The sequence below is a fragment of the Poeciliopsis prolifica genome, unplaced genomic scaffold (assembly GCF_027474105.1).
Source record: "Poeciliopsis prolifica strain line A6 unplaced genomic scaffold, Auburn_PproV2 SCAFFOLD022, whole genome shotgun sequence".
NCBI classification, from domain to species: domain Eukaryota; kingdom Metazoa; phylum Chordata; class Actinopteri; order Cyprinodontiformes; family Poeciliidae; genus Poeciliopsis; species Poeciliopsis prolifica.
In genome coordinates, this window is record NW_026562397.1 from 4,550,222 (window position 1) to 4,571,954 (window position 21,733).

At 44.0% G+C, this 21,733-nt stretch overlaps 1 protein-coding gene across 1 annotated transcript; it reads right to left on the minus strand.

Moving 5' to 3' along the window:
- Positions 1 to 272: 272 nt before the first annotated feature.
- On the minus strand, positions 273 to 9,873 carry hic1 (hypermethylated in cancer 1). Its single transcript, XM_055045481.1, is given in 3 exon segments — positions 273 to 3,012; positions 3,015 to 4,913; positions 9,695 to 9,873. Coding segments are annotated over 3 exon segments (2,256 nt in total). The 5' UTR covers positions 9,747 to 9,873; the 3' UTR covers positions 273 to 2,707.
- Between the last annotated feature and the right edge of the window lie 11,860 nt (positions 9,874 to 21,733).

The window sequence follows — 21,733 nt, forward strand, 5'->3', positions numbered from 1 at the left end:
CATGGGGGTGGTGAGGCTGATATTTTAAGGTTTACAAAATCTTAGCTGGGTTCAGTCCTGAGGTAAGCACCAGTCTTTTTTTTTTTTTTTTTTGTTGTTGTTGTTTTTTTTCCTTTCTTTTTTTTTAATGTGCGCCACAAATCAAAAAGAAGACAAGAACAGAAAGTCACAAGATAAAGCATGCTCGATATGATCATATGCTACTGGAAGAGACGCCCTTAAATTATTGTTACATTTGAAAAAAAAAAAAAAAACATTCACAAAAGTTTTTTTTTTTTTTTTTTACTTTAAGGCTTTCAGAATAACTACTTCTGTCACAGTGTATTTATGGCTTTAGTCTTCACATTCACCTCCAGAGGTTGGCGTTGGCACTATAGTGGTCAATTTTTTTTGCATTTTTTTTTCCTAATCTAAATCAAGGACTAGCTATAAAAAGAAAGAAAAAAAAGGGCCAACATATTCTTTGGTAGAAAGAAATGCAGACAAAGAAAAAAAATGTGCCTTCAAAACACAACTTTTTTTTTTAAGTGCTCTTTGTGTTTTCAAGTTGGAAGAATTCCTCAGGTCAGAAAATAAGTTTTTATCTCAAAACTTTGGCTTGAGCGGGTCTGACATCAGGGGAGTGAGGGGAGGAGGCAGAGAGGCAAGAGGAGACACTTGGGGCTCAGATGTAACGTTTTACAGTGGATCAGAGGAGTGAGATGGCAGGCGTGAAATGGGACATCATGCTGGCGAGCAAGTGCGAATTGTCCAGGAGAAAGTGGGATTTCACAGGGATTTACTGGAGGACAGCAGCTGGGGCAGGGCTTGTTCAGGGAAGAGTCACAACAGGCTGCTTTCATCTGATCATGTTGCTTACAGATTAGCAGCCTGCTGTGTGCGAAGGGGAATATCGTCTCTCTAAGTTGGTAGAGTTCTTATAAGGCAAGGGGCCACAACCATGCCGAAAAATGAGAGGGATGAAAGTTATGGGTGAAGAGGAAAAAAAATTGGATCCTATAAAAGAATCACAATTCCTAGTCCTGGGAATTCTGGATCAATTCAAAATGCTCAAAAATTGATTTTAAAATGCTGCGCTGAAGCATCAAGAATAATTCTTTGATCTTTTTTAAATTTTTATTATTATTTAAGAAATTTAAATTGGCAATTTATGTTGCAGACTTTTATGCACAAACCCTGCTTTTGTGTAAACTGATTAGATTTGATGCAGTATGGAATATTAAAGAATTGCTTTAAATAAATCTTTTTTTTCTCTCACGATGCAAATCGTTTAAATGCAATCTCCAGATCGTCGGAGTGGACAAATTGGTCTCTGTTTCAAAAAAACACTTCTGAATTGAATCGTCACCATGAAAATCGGAATCAAATGGAATCGAAAGATTTGCATTTGAAATTATTAGACTGAGTGAAAAATAGCACGGATTCACATGATTAAAACCAAATAGCCGAAGAAACAAATGAATATAGTTTTACTCTAAGCTTTGGAGTTTGTACATAGACACTTGTTACTTTACACTGACTGGAAGTATGAGGCAACAAGTGGGGAGTGAGCAGAGGTTCGGTGTTACTCAGTGCTCCATCATGCAGCCCCCGGAATCTAAGGAAGCGTCCACAACCAGCCCTCTGACCACTGTTGATCATCACTCAATTATTAAAATAGAAACAATGTCTGTCGGTCAGTGACAGACTCCTTCGTCGCCAATTCCGCCCCGGCGTACGCCTCTCTGCCTCTCTGTCTCTGCAAAAGCGCAAGCCAACACCCGCGAGTCGTCATGAACAGGGATTAGTGTGTCATCAGCTGGGTATGTGCAATCGTTTCCCACTCGTGAGATCACAGGGCTCTGCTCAGTGCATCTCCTAAACAGCTGAAAGCTAAGGAACATTTGTCACACTGCAGAGGAAGCTTTAGCTCAAGAGTGGTTTAAAAGCCGGGTGTAAAGCCGATTAAGCCACCGCCGCTGTCACATAAGGGATGAGCATTTATCCACACAAAGCCCCGCCCCTCGCTTGGGAGAGGGGCAAAAAAATAATAAAATAGGCACAGAGAAATGCATTACGTTTCAGCTATTTCACATGAAAGGGGGAGACAAGCAAAGAATCAAGACACACAAAGTATCCCGTACCCCAAGACTGTTCAAAAAATAATAATAATAAAATTTGCTTTTTTCTTAATGTTGTTTAGACCTGAAAAGTTCTGAATATTGAAAAAAGTCCTGAATATTGTTCCTTTTGTGCTTTTTTTTCTTTTTTCTTTTCATACATGAATAGTACACAGGTTTAGGGTCAGATTGCAAAGTATCTCTGCAACATGTTTTCTTTGGATTTCATCATATACAAAAATAAATAAACAAATTTCCTTTTGGTTTTGACTTAGTCACTATGGCTCAATGGTTGGAATTAAGAAAAGAAAAAAAACATGTTTCTTTGCATAGACTGTACATAAATACTGAAGTTCTGTCAACGAGTGTCCCTTGGTCACAGAAAGTAGAGCTCCTTTATGAAGGAGGATTTAAAAAGATACATTAGATGCATAGAAAGGCACTTACAGTCTAAACAGTCTGGTGTGCATGAGCAGGCCCAGTTCCACTCAGGCCTGAGTCTGAGGTGCAGAGGAAGATATGGAGTTGAGGTGAATGGCTTTCAAATACTGCAAACTGTGAGTGCGCGCAGACCTGCCTGTGATTGCCACCGTCACATATCAAATGTCTTAGCTTGGCGAGTAGCGGTCGATGGTTCGGCTGTCAGAGATTGGCTGGGGAGGAGGGGGAAGTGGTTGGCCCAGGATGTCCATCTTTTCATGGGTGAGGCCCAGATGCTCCGACGCAAGCTTGGTGAGCGGGTAAAGGCTCTCGATGGCCTTTGCGTCTGCCACCAGTTGCTGCTGCGCTTGAATGAGAAGCTCGTTGGCCTTCTCCTGCTTCAGCCCCAGGTGCTCCGCTGCATACTTGCTCAGGGGGTATATGCCCTCTACAAAGTCCAGCTTCAGCTTCCCGTCTGCCGTCAGGCCGCCTCCGCCCCCCCCACGCTGTGCATCTTCATGTGGCTGATGAGGTTGCGCTGCTGGGCAAACTTCCCCCCGCACACCTGACATTCATAGGGCTTTTCCCCAGAGTGGATGCGCATGTGCTCAGTGAGGCGGTACTGGCGAGTGAAGCGCATCCCACATGAATCGCAGGCGAAAGGTTTGAGGCCCAGGTGGCTGCGCATGTGACGCGTCATGGTGCCGCGCTGTGTGAACTTCTTGCCACAGATGCTGCAGGGGTAAGGCCGCGTCAGCCAGTGCGTCTTCTCGTGTTGGCGCAATGTGGCTGGATCTTTGTAAGACTTGTCGCAGTTGGAACAGCGGTAAGGCCTGATCATCTCCCCGATGGTTCCCGAATTCAGGCCTTGGTCAGATTTGGTCTCCAGATGCGACATGTTGTTTGGAGTATTACCGCTGTTGAGGTTTCCGTAACCGTTTGTATTGCCACCAATGCCTTTGGTGCCGCTGTTGTTGTTGTTCCCCATCTCCCCAACAGAGCTATACAGCTCCTCCTCTGTGTGTGTCTCCACATGTGCGTTGAGCTGCTCTGAGCTCGGGAAGCCTTTATCACAGGGAATGCAGACGTACAAATTGTCCCCGAAGCTTTCGGGCTCATACGGCATATGGAATCTCCCGATGGGGCCGGTAGGGGACGGACGGCCCTCGCTGCTGCCCGTCTCCTCCGTGCCAGAGCCACTCTTGTCGTCCACGCCTTCGCTCTCCTCCCCTGGCTTGTGATGATTGTGATGCTGGTCCCCGTTCTCAGCCCCTTCTTCTTCATCCTCATCCTCGTCTTCATCTTCCCCATTGTACGGCAGGGGCTCGTGTTTCACCCAGCGGTAGATGTTTCCCATTTCTCTTCCTGCATTTTCACCTTCTGTTGGGGTGTCAGGGCTGGCGGGGCATGGGTAGCGGTCTGTCCCTTGGGAACCTGAGCGATGTAGATGAGGCAGGTGGGGGGCTAAGGGCTGATTTAGGTGGGGAAAGGATGGAGGTGTGAGGGAACCTGGCTGGTCGACAGGCTCCATCTTTTCGGACATAAAAGCTCTCCCATTTGCTCCGTGCATGGGACTAGTGGCTACAGTTAGAGCTTCATCCCGCTCCTCATTGCTGTGACTGTTTGCCATATGGGTTTGAGAGGGTGTGTGCTGAGACTGGGAGGTGGGACTCTTTTTGGAAAGATCGAGGCCAAAGCTGGGGGAGCAGTTCCTCTCGCCGTGGCCTGGGCGTCCCAGCTGAGCAGGCAGAGATGGGAACACCTGAGAGGCCTGGTTGGAAGTGGGGGCATACAACTCGCCGCTATGGATGGTTATTCGATGGGGGACCAGCTCATCCAGCAACGGCGCCCTGGGTGTGTTAAGAATCCCCCCCGGAGGACAGGACTGAATCACAGGAGTAGAAACTCTATACCTGCCTCCACCTCCTAGGCCCATGCCGCTGGGTCCCAATTTTGGGTAAGGTAGAAAGGCGGGACCGGGACGGGGCGGGTACTTCCCAATTTTCCTCAGCTTCTTTTTGCACAAGGCCACCAAGTCGAGCAGCTGCAGATAGCTGGCCGCTGCCAAGACGGCACCTAGATTGGGTTCAGTGGGAGACGTGGGGTCTCCCTCACTGAGGCGCCCGGTGTAGATGTAGTCCAGTATGATCCTGAAGACGGCTGGACTCACCATCTCGTGGTCGAGGTTGATGAGATTGTCGTGGACCACCAGGGACTTCAAGTAGTGGCTGCTGGCGGCCAGAATGTTCTTGTGAGCTCTGAAGAGCGCATTCTGCACCACAATGATGACATCACACAGAAAGCCTTTGGTGCGCTGGCTGTTGAGCTGCAGGAGGAGATCCCTAGCATGACTTGGAACTTCCATGGCATCCAGCATAGTCTTCAGTCCACCACCTGCAAGAGCAAAAATCTGTAAAATTTCATGCAGAAGTTGTCGTTCTGAAGTCAGCAAAAAAGGACACACAACAACATGGATGAATCAAAGGAAAATGTTTTTTTTTTAAAAAGTAAATAATTTTGCATGTTGGATTAATGAGAGTTTGATTCATAGCACATACATGCATTTTGAATTAAAGTTGTTGTTACGAGTACAAATATGCGGAGAAGTGAGTGCACAGGGCATGCTGCCTTTCAACTCGACAGGTTGGGAGATGAAAAATCTGACTTTTTTTCCGACCAGTAAACACAACATATGTAAACACTTGCAGATTGTTGCATCAACAACACTTTGAAGTGAAAGCTGCTACTGTTGGCCTTATCCAGCAGTATCAGTGAGGTGCACACACAGATGTATGAAGCTGAACGGATCAGTGGATGCTTTTTTTCTGATATCTGCACACTATTTGGTCTTAGAATCTTGTCTGTACCCTGCAGTATTATCATTCTTAATTAATTTTCTGTGTTTTTGACACTCTGCATGAATCTACGCGCCTCAATATCACGTCACTTTGCTGCCGCTACACCTGAATTTCCCACCGTGGAACAATAAAGGACATTTCTATTTTAAGCTATTCTTTTTTATTCTTTGGAGTTCATTCAGGTCTCAAAAGAGCCAGGTTAATAGCAGTTCACAGTAAGGCTGTAAAAAAATAGAACAAAGTTGTTACTTTTTATTTTTTTGGGTTTTCAAAACCTACCTTTCAGGGAACATGTTGAACTTAAGACACACTGGCAGCTCTTTTCAAAAATCTCAGCGTTAAGTTTGGTGACGCTAACCCTGCTAATAGGTAACATAAAATGCTAAAGAAAGCTTTGAATATACACGCTACAGTTTATCCTTTCACAGACTGCTGACCCGTGGTCTCCTCTTCTAATTTAAATAATGACTTTTTGTAGCTTGAAACACATTTAGCTCTGGGACAAACGAAGAGCCCTCTGCACCGAATCCCATTGAAAGCCTCATGGTTATTCCACCACATATTAATTTCTGAACTCGTCCAGAGTTAAAGCATTAGTGTTGTTGTTTCTAAATGAATATGAACTTGTTTTCTTTGCATTATTTGTTTTCTGAAAGCACTGCATCTTGTTAATTATTTTTGACCACTTCTCATTTCCTACACATAAGTACAAAATGTTTGCTTGGGATTTCAGAGACATGTTATCTATAGTTCATAGGACAAATAACAATGTTCATTTTACTCAAACATATCAACATAAAAAGTAAGAATCAGAGAAACTGACCATTTTAAGTGGTCTCTTAATTTTTTTTTCCAGAGCGGCATATATTTTTAACCTTGTTTTATATATATATATATATATAAATGTATTTTCTCTTATTACATTTCGTGAAGAGAAATCCAATTTGGCCAAAACCAGAATCTTTGCAAAAGTCGAGGAGTGAGCCACAAAATGTAGATTTTTGATAACAGCCTCTTTCTAATTTTGCCTTTTATGATTTAGGCTGAAACTTCATCTGACTCCACCTGACGGGAATGAAAGGGAAGTGTGTGGGAAGCGTCCACGAGGGCCAGCCAGCAACAGTGAACTTTCGCTGGAGGTGAGCACTGGGGATGGTTTTCTCATTAGCAGAAATTCAAGTCTGTGCATTGACCTCCCACTCGGCGAGCAAAACGGAGAGAAAGAGCTTGAGTTACCCAAGCCTCAGATATACATCTATTCTGTAAATTGCCAGCTTCCTGCTGAAAGTGCTGCAGAGGAGCAAGCGCAGAGCTTTCCGCAAGGCGAGAGACGAATGTTTCACAAGTGTGATGAACAGCAGGTATAAAGCGGCGGGGAGGACGGACGCGTCCAAAAAAAGAGAGAGCTCCAGCTCGCTCATTCTCCTCGGTCTTATAAGGACCACAGAGCGCACGAGGTGTAAATCAGCGTTAGACGGTTCGATACTTTGCACCGAGACGGGCTCCGGGAATCACACACACAAACGCACGCACGCACTTAAACATCAACACCGATTGTTCCATCGGGCCTAAAATAAACGACTGGGTCCGAACGCATGAAAAGCGCCGTATTGTTCAAGCGGTGGCATCCGAGGACAGTTTACTTCTGAGATTAAACGTCTCCAGCCGTCCCCCAGGGGCCTCGGTGTCACTGATGGGGGAAACAAGCAACTAAATAAATATCATGTCATCCGTCTGATCGCGGTCTTCCTGACACCAGCTCATTCACTTCTTGTTTATTTCACCCGCAGTGCAAGCGCTCAGAATAAGAAGGAGGAAGTAGAAAACCTTGACGAGTGAACTCATGAGAGGAGGAACTCGTGAAGAAGAAAAAAAATCTCATGCTGATTTTTATCCTTCAAAAAAAAAGTGCAGATTCTTGAAACTCGTGGGGAATTCTTAGCACTGTTTCTGATGATTTTTTTTTTTTTTTTGCAAGTGCATGTTCAGCACGACAAACGACAAAGTGGAAAGTCAGTCACAATGAGGAGTGGCAATTAGAACAATTGTTTCCAAATGCATCTTTATCATATATAAAAACTCCAGCATGGTTTTTTTCTTGTGTGTGTGTCTCTAAACAGCCCGATTATGACAATAAACACCAAGAGATGACGAAGAAATAACGCCTGATAAGTTGCATCAGACTCTGTGAGGTCACTGTCATTGCACACGTTCACACCTCTGATGACTTCGTTCTCTGTCCTGCTTCTGTTGCCTGCTGCCTCTCTGCTCCACAGCGTCCGTCGGACGCGCCGAGCCAGATAAAAGCGTGGCCCAACTTTTCAGACTTGCTGAAATGTTCTCTCTCCACTCCACTCAGCTCATTATCGCCCAGTGCCGAACCCTGATACCGTCAGTGTGCGGTTCTCAAGCAGCAGGCCGGCGCATCGAGCGACGGCTGCATCGGACGCAAGAAGAAAAAAAAGGAGAAAAACAGTCTCCCTTCTTCTACTGACTTATATTTATGAGGACAGATATTAAAGAAAGCTCAAGCTCAACAGCACTGTGTGTGCACCTAAGCGATGTTGTGCGTACAACACATTATTCTGGATTATGTGTTGTGGTGACAACAAGCATGATAGCTGTGGTCTAACCATGGAGATACCAAGTTTTGCTTTTTTTTTTATCTTTAGCTACTTCAAAACCCCACATCTTTAAAAAATAAATAAAATTAAAATATATATCTCAATGTGACCATGCAAAAAAGTACAAATAAAAAAATACAAAAAAGGCGTAACCACAGTTTTAATCACAGCATGCAGAGGAAATCTATAGAACTGTGAAGTGGTGTTTGAAGGCGATATTCTGCTGTTTGCGTTATATTAACGTTCCGCTTTTGTAACTTTTGTGGGTATGGAGAGAGGCAAAAAAAAAAAAAAAAAAAAGGACTCCAAGCCCTGACATCTGTTCAAAACATTGACATTTCGTTTGAGTGCAGCCACGCTCATTTAACTCTGCTCGTTTAGCACTGGCTTTATTTTTATTTTCTGCAGCACACAAGCAAATGTTGTGAGATTTAACATCAGCTGCAGAAAAAAACAAACAAAAAAAACTTCTTGTTAAGAGTTTAAGTCGGTCAGCAGAGATCAGAAACAGATCCCTGCTTGTAATATCAACGCATCAAAAAAAAAAAAAAGAAAGAAAAATAATTAGAATATTTTAAAAACTCCTCACAGATGCTAGAGATGCTGTTTGAAAGGGTCGTGCTGGTTTCTGCAGGAACGCTAAAAACCATCAGGTTCATTTGTGACCTGCGATTTCCTTCCAGTCAAACCCAGAGCAGAGCCAAAGTGTGAAGAACTGTCGATTTGTTCCTTTTCTCGCTCAGCTTCCCCATTTCGAGTGCGATTTCCAGTGCGTTGAAATCCAATTTTGATGCGTTGTGTGACTTAGGTGAGAGAGGGACAGGCAGACAGACAGACAGACAGACAGACAGACAGACAGACAGAGGGCTGCAGGCAGGCAGCTCTCCGTCCGTAATCTGTTTTACTCCGCTTCGCTTGTCGTGCAGTAAACCGAATCACGAGTGAACCCGGCTTTCTGATCCGAACCCATGCCCACCTCTAACCCCGATCCGGCTCACAAATGAAATGACAGAAAGTGTGAGATCGCCAGCAAAAACGGACACAAACAAACAAAACAAAAAAACCCAACAACGTGTCAACTCATTATGCAGTGGGAATGTTGCTGAAAGCAGCTTCAGATTATCATCAACCAGATGATTGGTTTCCCCGCGTGAACCCACGTTATTAAATCAACAACGTGACTGATGTTGCGTTCAAAAAAATAATAAAATAATAATAATAATAATAATGAGGAGAAAAAAAGTGATAGAGGGGAAGAAATGGTCTGAAAACGATACTGGAGGGGATGTTCAAAAATGCGGCGTTGAAACATGCTGCTCATTTTAGACGCTCATTTTTACGCACGTAAAAAATAAAGACGTCCGCATAATATCGCCAATGTAATATTCCCCGTTAATAATAAATTAATTAATTAATACAAAAAAAAATCCGACCGTCTTTAGATCGCCCAGTGTGACACAGAGAGCAACCTCTGTGCTGCTGATCAACCAAGACTGGAGCAAAAACGTAGCAGGATGGACTTCAATAAGAAGTAACAATGATAGTAGGAGTGATAATAATAATAATGATAATAATAAAAGAAAAGTCAAATAAAGAAAGAAAGCGGAATAAAGCCGCCGGTTCTGGACCGGAGCGCAGCAGCGCCATCCTTCCTCCCCGCCGCGTGTCGCCGCCTGAGCGGCGCGGCTCTTACCTGCATGCCCGATGTCTCCTGCCATCCGATCTAAGTCTCCCTTAATGATCATCTCAGCAGTATCTGGGAGTCATATCTGACGTTTCAGTGCTCAACTGCCAGCCTCCAAAAACCCATGCCAGTTTTCCGAGCGCGTCTGCCAGCTCTCTCTCTCTCTCTCTCCTCTCTATTTCTCTCTCTCTCTCTCTCTCTCTCTCTCTCTCCTCTCTATTTCTCTCTCTCTCTCTCTTCTTTTTTCTATGATTATTAATTGATATGAATTTCTTCTCGCTCCTCGGGTCCGTCCTCCCTCCCACCTACGTTTTTTTTCTTCCTCCCACTGTCTCTCACTGCCCCGCCTCTCTTTTTTATCCTATACGGAACCCCCTCCCCCCCAAAAAAACATATATATTCACATATGCTTGCACCAGCATCAACCTTTCCCCCTCTCCTCTTGCTCCCCTCTTTTCTTCCTTTCTCTCTTCTTCTCTCCGTCTCTCTTAATTTCCTCAGCTATTTCTGAGTTCTGCCCAAATAACGCGGAGCGAGATGATAATGGAGCCTCTGTGCGCCTTAAGTGTTTTAGCGCCCCGTGTGATGTCAGTCTATAATAAAACTAAAAGGTAACGTCGAGGGCAGGAACTTCGAGTGACCCCGACGTGAACTCCCCAGCACGTCGTCTTAAAGGGACAGGCGCGGCCGTCGCTGAGATCCGACGGCGAACACTTTGAGGATGTTGGGGAGAATGATTTGCGGATAAATAGCCTAAATAATAAATTTAAAAAAAAATACTAGGAGTACGTTGTGCTTATTTATTTATGTATTTCAATTTAGTTCTGAGATGCAATTTGAACTAATTAATTTCACTTGGGTTCATTTGCATTCTGGTTTTGCTCTCATTGCCGAAGGGGGAGGAATGAAGGTCGTCCACTTTTTCACAAGTATGCAAGAAAAGCCCCTCAAACGGAGCCGCAAATGTTCAATTCAATCGACTGGACACCTGCTGTGCAACACCAAGTCCGCTGCTCGTCAGCTGGACGGATCCAGCCGACGGCTTCTTTACGCACGGAGGCCTTCTAAACGTGATGAATCTAGAAAACTAAAAGTTTGCGTTTCCCTTTTCATTTGGGGGACGTGCTCAGACAATATTTGAACTTTTGTTTGCCTTATTTATTCTCAAGGTTCTTTTGCATCGCCTAAATGTGGTCGACCACTTTTCAGCAAATATTACAGCTTCATTTATTATTATTATTTGTTAAAGATAAACGGATGAGTCAAATCCACATGTTTGGTCCGCTTCATTAAAAAAAAAGACTTAAAAGGAAGTCATATAAGAAACCCTTGGATGAACTTCATCCCTGCGGTCTGGGTGCCATCCCTGTCCCCTCTCTCTCTTACCTCGGACTCATGTCTGGTGCTCCCGCCGCGCGTCTTCGCCCCTTTTCGGCATCCGCACCCCCCTCCAGCCGCCGCCGCTGTGATCTCCGCTGTTCCCCACTGGAGTCCTGCGAAAAGCCCAGAGAGAGAGAGAAAGGAAGAAGCGTCTCTCCGGGACTCTCTCCCTCTCTGCGTCTCTCAGTCTCAGTTCCCTTCTCTCCGCGAGTCGGGATTTTTTTTTTTTTCTCACGCGTTAACAGGACCATCTGACACTTTGGGCTGTGTTTTTTGGGGTCCGATCGGACCCAAACGCGCGGCCCCGGCCGAGAGTCTACGCGCACAGCGACACCTAATGGCGGAGCGGCGCACAGAGCCGGTTCCCCGGGGCCGGGCCAGCACGGGGAGGTTCCGACTTTTTTCCGACTCATTTTTACATAAAAGTCATTGATAAAATATGCAAAAAGTGTTAAATTTTTATTCTGCCTATAAGCTAGCACAGGCCATAAGCTTTTTGTACACACAAAGTCATATGTGATCACTGCATTGGCACAAATTAGGGCTCCGTCGATTATTTTAACTAATCCATGGATCATTCTGACAATTGCAGAAAAAATGGTACTTTGTACAGATTTTCCATTTAACCACTTCATGCTTTTTTTCATCCAAACGTGCAAATATAAGCAGGTCATTCTATTCCTTTTCTAAAAAGGAATTTTAAGCGATAAAATAAAAACATAAAATCGCTTTCACAAATCTGAGGTTTTATAGGCAAAGGTGATTTTATCTTACATGCCTACTCTTTCCATACGGCGCTGAAGTTGTTTTTTCAAGCAAATGGCCCTTGTATCAGTTAACGATTAATCGATTGTGAACTTAGCTGACAATTATTGCAGCAATTGATTGATCACAATTAATCAATTCGACCCCAGTTTTTCAGGCGTTTTTTTTTTTAAAGTCTTTCCATTACAACCAGAGCTCCTTGAAGGACGACAGGTTGAACTGACGAGGCTAATTATTTTACCATCACACACAGCCGATGTGATCCAGAGAAGCACTCGCCACGCCAAGGTCTATTCACGTCTGTTTTGATCACAACAGCATCTGACAATCTCATAAAGGACGCTGGGGTCTCTTCCTCTACGAATTATGCAGAGTTCAAGGAGCTGCAGGTCTCATTGAAATGATGCAATCCACCCCAAGAGCCTGTCGCAGTCGAGGAAAGGTATTGTCTCTCGCTTCCAGGTTGCCTCGATGAACTGGTGATAACCCCGGCGGGAGAAGGGCCCATGCAGAAGAATAGGTATCTTCTATCAAGGATGTGGCCGTTTCAATTCAACGCTCCAAAAATAGCGTCTGCCAGCGGAAGAAGGTAATGATGCATTATGCTGATGCTCGGGTCTTTTGGACAGGTTTTTTTTTTCTTTTTTTCTTCATATTACCGGTCACTTAAAATGATTTTAACTGTTGTTTTTAAAACGCCGTAACAGTTTTGTAAGAAACTGAAGTTTTTTTTTGTTTTTTTTTTGTTTTTTTTTTTCTCACAGTAGATCTACAGACCTTTCAAAATATTCATACACGGCACTTTTCAAATGTGGATAATAACCATAAATTATACAGTATCTTATTGGGGGTCAAAGCAACAGGTCAGCACAAAGTGGCCCGGACATGCAAAGTGAAAGAAAAAGAACAAATAACATTCAGCATTTTTGGCAAGTGATCGTTTGAAAAGTGTCACTCAGCCCCCTTTAGGCGGTGTTTGGTAACGTTTTCTTGGTCTGACTTGAACCTGCTGAAAGGTGAGTCAGTTTGTCTCTTTCACCTTTTGTGCATTGAGACACTAAAATTGCTGTCCTCTTTAAATAGCATAATTTTGTCCCCACATGTCATGTTGAAATCAACAACCTTGAGGAGTTTTCCTCCGATTTTCTGACAGACTAACACAAGCTAGAGAATAAATGTAGTGGAAGAGGCACATAGTGGCATTTTGTAGCACAATCAAGTGACTTCAGTTACTTTCAGCAATACAAATGCTGTACATATTCATAACATACATTAAAAGAAAACTTCCTTTGTGATTTAATGCTTTGAAATATGCTTTTGTCTCTTTAAGAAACTCCTGCTCTTTCTGACAACAATGCTCCTCATTATGCCGTTTGCAACTGTTCCTCGGATTGTTGGACTAGTTTTTAATGAGGTTCTTTCATTCAAGGTAAGCACCTTGCACCGCATGTTTTCTGTGTCCTCTGGGTTTGCGGCAAATTGTGAACAGGAAGGAATCACAACCTGATTCACCAGGCTGAGCTGTAGATCTCTGCACATCCTGGATTTAAAGAAAAAGTGCAGATCAACCAGTTTGAAAACAATGCATCCCATCCTCTCTCTTCATATTTATGCAACCTCTCATGTTGGTCTACAAAACACGTCAAAGTTTTGGGTTGAAACATTGCAAACCTTTGAAAAGAAATGACAAGTTTTGCGTTTTGTCTCCTTCGGCTCCATGCCACTTTGGAAGAAATTCTGATTGCAGTGGCTGTCAAATGTCTCTTCGTTGTCAGGATGAAGGCGGGACGGTGCAGGCAGCTTCCACGGTCATAAATAAAAACACATCTTGCACTCGCACAGGCAAAACGGATCCTGCAGAGAAGGCGTCTAATCGCCAGCGCGCGGCCATGAACAAATACGATTAAGACAAATCAAATACCTCTGATGCGATTAACAGCGCATGCAGGCCGTATCTGAGATAATTAAAGAGTCGCCACAGACTCGTAAAGATCCCAGTTCACTTCCAGCTGGAAGGCTGCTATACATACCATACCCGCCCACACCCGGCCCCTTCTTCACCCCGTGTTTTCTCCCTGCCAGTCATCCATTAAAGGCATAAAAAAAACACCCCTCAATAAAATAATAGTCTTATAAAAATATACATTATTATAGACGCACTGCCAAATTTGTGCAGGTTTGCAGGTCTCCATTGTCTTCCCAGACGAGCTTTATCTCCAGTCAATCAGCCCCTCCAGTTCCCGAGGCCCGTGCTGGACATTACATTTCAGCCTGTCCAAATACAATTTGACATACTGCAATCTGGAGCTCAGCAAACCTGAAATGTTGAACTTTTGATGAACCAAATGCAAAAAAAGAAAAAAAAAGCGCCTTCAAATGGTTGATTGTTAGCATATATTTGATTAAAACGCAGCCACGAGAGCCCATCGTACCGCCTTGTTCGTGCAAGGCGCCTTTCCAACAGGAACCAGAGCTGGAGATAAGGCGGTCCGAGCAAAGCTAAGTCCTTTAACAGCCAGCTGTCACCCTCTAAATCACACACCTTCCGCCACCCGGACTATTTCTTCAAGTGTGAGGGTTGCAGCTTTTTTCTTTCTTTCTTTCTTTTTGCATGTGCAGAACCTCAGCAACTATGGAAAACACAATGAAGGGGCGCTCCGAATGACTGTAACAGAATCTCGCGGTCGCCCACATGTTGCGGAGGTCACCGTGCTACTCGAGGCCCCCGGGGCCCGCCTCGTTCCGACGTTTATAGTGATGAATAACGCGATCACCTTATTATTGTTCCATTTGTGGCTGCCAGAACACAAGACCGAGCGCTTGCCGAACAATAGGCAGGACTGGCTAAAAGTGACTTTATCACCTTAAAACAGATGTTCCGCTCTTTTTCACGGCCTCCATCGCACCGGGCCCTTTTGACTCTCTCCTGTCGTTCTCTTGTTCCAATCCGTCACCCTGTTTCTTTTGAGTTTCTCTCTCGTTTCAAGACAGCGACAGGGCCACACATATCTCTCTGTGATGACTTGCCATGACCACTCCGCCATACCAGACGCACCCCCGCCTCTCGAGCTTCGGATTCCCACCGCCACCAGAAATTGAACGGTAGGCTCGACATTTACGCGCAGGCCTCTCCTAATTCATCGTAATGAGCGGCTTCTCGACAGCTTTAGTGCGAGGGCGTGCAAGACGTGTCATTTCAAATGAGCAGAACGTTTGTCCACATTCGGTCGCTATAGCTTTTTTTTCTTTCTTTTTTTTTACCCATATGGTGGTGATGGGTGGGGGCAATTATCATGCCATGATTAGTGCCAGATAAGAAATATTCCTCTCATTTTTTTATATATCGTAAAACGGAAGCGTGCTTGCCAAATTGTTTCTGGTTTTGTGGACACTTGGAACAAAAATCCAGTGTTCCATCTTTTTTCTCAATCAGACTGAGATGAGCGTTGCTGCAGGTTTCAGTGACGCCCCATCAAGATACGATATCTCTGTCATTTATAAGACAGATACTAAATTACTGATAATGTAACTGATGAAACTGTCGGCCTTTGCTACGTTGACAGATAAGCTTTGTTACTTTCTTGCCTAAACTCAAAGTGGGATATCGATTCTATCAACGAAGAAGCCCGGTGGATCATACGCTTAAAAGGGGGATATTATGTAGAATAAACACTTTTATTTTAGGCTTTACAACATGACACGTTCTTCCATTATCAAAAACCACTGTGGCACACTGTAAAAAATAAGTGTTGGCTCAACTAAAGACCAATCATCATCATTATTAGTGGTGGTAGTATTATTATAATTATTATTTAACAAATACTAGCGTCTCATTAACTTACCCTCATTTCCTCTCTTATCCTCTCTTACCCCGCTCACCATCATTTGCCCCTTTACCCCTCACTAAAGGGGTGTAAGCAGAAATGATGGTAAGCCCCCCTTACCACCATCTCCAAGCGCCATCTGCAGGAGGGACAGGATGCTGCACTAGCAAATTCAGATCAATATGATGCCTCTCAAGCTAATCCGAGTTCAGGTGGACCGCCAGAAAACGTTGGCTCAACTGACCGCATAGTCTACCTGCCAAGAGAGCAAAAGTGACGAATCCTCAGATAAGATTCATGGTTGTGGGGTTGAGGAGTGGGCAGAAGAAGTTTGCGCCAGCATGCGTGTCCAGCATGTTGGAAGCACAGATTAGGCTGCTTTCATATTTGACCATCTCGAAGGTGAAGCCATTAGCTGAACGGTAGCACTGCTGCCTTGCAGCAAGAAGGTCCTGGGTTTGATTCCCGGTATGGGGTCTTTCTGCATGTTGACATGTTCTTTTCGTGCATGCGTTAGTACTCTGGCTTCCTCCCAAAAAACATGACTGCCACTTGAATTGGTCTCTTTATATTCCCCCTTGTTGTGGATGTGTGCATGATGGTTTGTCCTGTCTGTCTGTGTTGCCCTATGATGGGGCAGCAACCTGCCCGGAGTGTTCCCCGCCTCTCGTCTGGACATAGGCACCAGCACCCCGCCTGACCCCAAAAGGATAAGGCTTGATTTGTCATAGTTGTCATCAACCAGGGCACATTGCCCAGTATCTTAATGCTCCTGCCCATTTCAGGTGCTCACGTTCGCATGGATCCCCTCACACTCAAACACTCCCGATCAGAAGGGTTTATGAATCTTACATGGACCATAAGTGAACGATTTACATGTGAAAAGGAAGGGCTTAAATGCATCATACATCCACTTTAAATCTAACCAAAGCAATCTACTGTGATTTTTAAAGGCAATGAGCAACTATTTTGTTATAAAAAACCTAGTCTTTCAACTTCCGTGCATAATAGGCAGAAAATAAAATCAGTCGAATTTTCTCTGAAATTTAAGACCCTGCCAACGTCTCAAGGTTTTAGCCAGAGAACTTGACTACTGGAGTTGGTCCAGTTGCAGTGAAGTTGCAGGTCATTTCACGGGACCAAAGAGAACTACAGAAGACGGGTTTATGCTCGCAATAACTGATCTCCTAATCATCTTTTTTTTTTTTTTCCGACAGGGAAAAAATAAGAATCACTTTAGCAACAACTGATGTTGCTTTTAAGGCACAATGCGGTATGCATATTGCTTGCTTTGACTTCCCCTGTCCCCTCTGGAACCTCCATCGCTTCTTATGTGGCCCTCTAGATTCCAGACTAAACACAGGGTGTGTTTAAATATTATGTTATCAATCAAATCGATGCAGTTTTTACCCGATTACTGCTAAATTATGTCAATGAATCCCTCCAGCTTCCTGAAAATTATCGTGGAAATTCACGCACACTCAACAAATCCCAAACAACTACTTTGCGCAAGCACATAATTAAGAGTTTATTGCAGATTTTTTTCTCAAAAATTGTAAAAAACTTCCTTACTTGCACTAATCAGCTGCCTCAGCCTTAATTGATGCCAGGCTAGTCCATGATCTATACAGCAAGGAACAAAACTTTGCATAAGTAGGTGCAAATATTTCCAAATTAGTGTCACGAACGCTTTGAGTTTTATTGCAAAAACGTTACCAAAAAAATCGCAAACGCCTGGAGACTGAAAACATGTTCAATAATATTATTTAATTTTACGAATTGGCTTGTGAACAAGTTTTATCAAGACATCCTGGCACAACTGGCCCTTTAAGAGCATTTATGATCTGGATTTGGCCCAAAATGACAATTAGTTGCCTTAGAGGGAATATTTCTGGCATTTTTTAAAATATATTTTTATCCAGAACGATAACTCACTCCCTGTGTTTCCAGATTCCCGCATGCCAATCGTCCATGTGTGTGTCACTGAAGAAATGACTTTAATAATAGGAAAGCTGATGTGAATTGATCTCCAGCCAACGTTTAGCTAGCAATGCTAACAGAGCAAACAGACTGAAAAGTCCACCGACGCTGGTTGTGTTCCGACGTGTGATTAGTTTCTTTTAGTTATACCTCGAGAGCATTAGATTACAGCCGCGATGAAATGCAGTTGTCTTCAACAACAGGGACGTGGAGCCTGGTTTTCCGTCTTCTCCTAGCGGCGTTGCTAGCATGTTTCTCCCCTCGCGGGTCTGCTCAGCACATGGCTGTCCGATAATTGGACCCTGGTCTCCCCTCATTAGCCTCATACAGCGCTGCATCCCCCCCACTTTTTTTTATTTTACTTTATTTTCCCTCCCCTGTAGCTTCCACTTACGGTGCACACAGAGGTTTAAGAGGGAAACTTTTGAGTTTTTCTCTTTTTCTTTCTTTCTTTCTTTTTGTTTTTTTTTTTTAAACTCCGCTTCTCCTCTTCACTGACTTAAATCACTTTTCCGGCTTCGTGTTGCTGAAAACCATATGCGTCGTGACATCATCACGGCAGGAAGCGCTGGGAGAAGCGAGTGATGCGGCCGCGGAGGGAGAGAGCGGCCTGCCAGGTTCTTTGCGAGGTGATGTCACCAGGAAAACACTCTGGGAGGCCCGACTGTGGACGAGGAGGATGAGGGGGTGAAAGTAGAGCAGGTCGGATTTGTTTCTTCTTTCTTCTTCTTCTTCTTCTTTCTATTCAGAGTTAATTCCCACCTGGATAATCAGGAGAAGCGGAGAGAGAAAGAGAGGCATCTGCACTTTAAAGGGAACCACGATGTGATTTGTGAGCGTGTCAGGTCGTGGACTGTTGAACCTGCGCTGCGTTTTTGGTGCAGGTGCAGCTTCACTGCTGCTCGTCCAAAAAATGTCAGGATGATGTTTTTGTTGTTTTTGCAGAGGGACAAGGGGAGGTGATTTCTGAGAGTTACAAAACTGGTTCGAGGCATCTGAAGATGTTTTTCTGTCTCATCCTCTGGGACTTAAAAAAAGAAAGAAAGAAAAAAACTTGTGCAGATCATCTTTGCTCCTCGTCGCTGGCAGCTCCAATCTGCTCACCAGGTTTTTCCTCCGACACATTTTTTTGTGTGTGTGTTCTCAGATCGGGCTCCCCCGTGCATCGCCTCTCTGTCGGTGTGCGCACGCGAAGCGCCCTGTCCCGTCCTCCGTGCCAGGCGAGAGGAGCGGAGAGCGGGGTGGGGGTGAGGGGGCGAAGCACTTGCGGTTTTGGAGCCGGGTCTCGTCTTCTCCCCCTTTCTCCGTCTCCTCCCTGGCCCCTCCTGGGACGCGGGGTCTTGGCCGGGCCCCAGGAAGCATGGAGTCAAGACCAGGCTGAGATGGAGCACAAAAAAAAGGGAAGGTGGGTGGGGGGTAACAGAGGAGGGAAGGAAGGATATCGCCAGAGGAAAAGGGGGGAAACAGAGCAGAGTTGATGTTGAAGTAAACAAAATATGGAAGGGAAAGGTTTACAAAAGTGGCATTAAAATGAATTTGTTATTTGCCGTTTGCCATTTCGCTCACTGCTTTGAAGATCAGATATATTTTATCATTGTGGGTAAAGTTGCAGTATGTAACATTGATTTAAAAAAAAAATAAAAATTATGCATTTGCTAAAACTCTCACTATGTTGTGACAGTTTAACATGAAACAGACGCTGTGAAAACACCGAGAACCTCCACGTGGTCCTTCTGCCATCTGCAGAAACCCACAACCCCCAGTCAGAGACAACCGATCGGAACCAGGAAGAGGGTCTTAAGCTCTGTCAATCTTCCTGACGTACGCGCTGCTCGGACCTTTTTCCTTGCTCTCTGCATTGCTGCAGCTAGTTCTGCACAACAAAGTCTGCCACGAATGCGGGTTAGCGTGGCCACTGACGACAGTAAATAAATGTTTTTCCTGGAAGAGTGAGTCATTTCTACACCATTATCACATTAAGTGGTTGGATTTCTGTACTACCGCTGGTCAATCATTTTCAACATGCAATTTTTGTTTGAATAAAACCCTAATAAAAACTGAAAAGTGATCATAAAGCTCTGCTCTTGTGTGATATCTGTCCTTTTAATGGCATGTGTATGAATATTATGTTTAAAAAAAAAACAGCAAAATCAGATTTATAAATGAGTTTTTTGACATTTTTGGCTGCAGCTAACTGACAAACTCAGCTTTTCATCACAAACAGATCAGTTCTGATTAAAAAAAAATCATCTTCTCTCAACTAAAGGCTCATGTTACATAGATAAAATATTTAGATTTTTTTTGCTTTTTGTTGTGTGCCATAAGCAGCACATCACTACCTGCGTTGGTCAGCCTCCTCTGAGTCTCAAAGGTCCTTCAGATGCTTGCAACTTGTGCTCTCCTGAAGAAACCAGGGCAACTGGATACAGAAGCACTTCCTGCACTTAGACATTCTCTTTTATTAAAATGCAGTGAAATGTGCCACAGGAAAGAGAAAAAAAACAAAAAAACATTCAGCAATCACAAAGAAAACGATACGTAGCTCTTCTAACGTTACAATAGACAGACACAAAGTAGAGTGGAACTGGAACGGAGGGAAAAAACGATGCAGAGCGATTTCATAATGTTTCTTCAGTTGAAAATCTTAAATGAATTCAAAGTCCGTTGGCAGATTATTTCACTTATGCATTTCACCAACGTTGTAAGTTAAGTAAGTCACCTTTTAAAATAAAAATCAAGTAGTTATAACTCACTAACTTCTATATCTTTCTAAAATGTGGACTAGATTTTAGAAGGGCTTACAGCCCAGGGCACCAATTTTAGGGGGCCAGCCCTAAAAGTTTTCTTTTTCTTCACAAATGTGTGCTTTTCAAATATTGCGCTTTATATAAAACTCACAAGCTGATGTATTAATTTTATTTTGGGGATATTTATGAATGTAAACATATATTAAATATGCCATGCATCAATTCTTACTACATATAATGTACTGCCATTTGAATTAGGGAAAGAATTGCATATGGCGCCAAAACTGGCCCCAGCCCAAAGGCCCACACTCACCAAGGATTCTTAGGGATTCCTGTCGGCGGGTGGATACTGGAGAGTTTGGACCAGCTCGGCTCGAAACTGGAATACGTTGCCATACGTTTGGCTAACCCTATCCCTACCCTAACCCTAACGCCCACCTGCTCCATCAAAACAATCAGGGTTGGGATCCACAACACACCGACATGTCTTGTGTCTGGACACAGTTTCATGTTGATTAGCTCAAAGAGGTAAAATAGCGACCGTTCACAGCAAAACAAGACGCTTCCTGTTCTCAGGGGGCATGGCCTAAGTGATGTCATCATCTGACCATTGGGTGTTGTACGACACCTGATGATGTTGAGTTTGTGAGTTTTTGTGTAGGAGATGCAACAGTTTCATGTTTCATGGCGAGTTGGTGAACTTTGACCCCTGGTAACGCCCCTTCAGTATACTCAAAAACTCACCATTTGGATAACTTTGAATTGGCCACGCCTTATGAAAAGACTGACCTTCGGTCGAAATCCCGAGGAGGAGTTCGATCAAACGCCGAGGCTGTAAACAGCCAAAATGGGGTCAAACTCGGCCAAAATGGCCGACTTTCTGTTGGACTTCCACTGTGACATGAATTGTATTGTCTGAGCGTCTTGGGGAGCTCTACAAGTGTACCAAATTTCAAGTCTCTACAATGACGTAGTCATAGTGGAGGGTCTTTTAAATGTTGCTAGGTGGCGCCATTGAGCCGTTTCTTTTAAGGTCGTCAATTTTTGCGATGACCTTAAAATACGTAAGTTTCACACAGGCTGCGTACATCCACCAAGTTCGGTGAGTTTTGGAATATGATGTAACCCCCGAAAAGGCAGAATCGTAATATTAATCAGTATTATTACAATAGGCCTTCGCAGCGCTTAGCTTCTCGGGCCTAAAAATACTTCAGTCAATGTGACTAGTTATTCTGTTCATCTCAGTGTCAGAACCGCTTTCAGTTTTAGTGACTTCAGCTCTGATGTGAGCAGAAAAGGAACTCATTCCTGAAACCGCGTGATTCCTCACGGTCTGACGGGGCCGCGCTTTT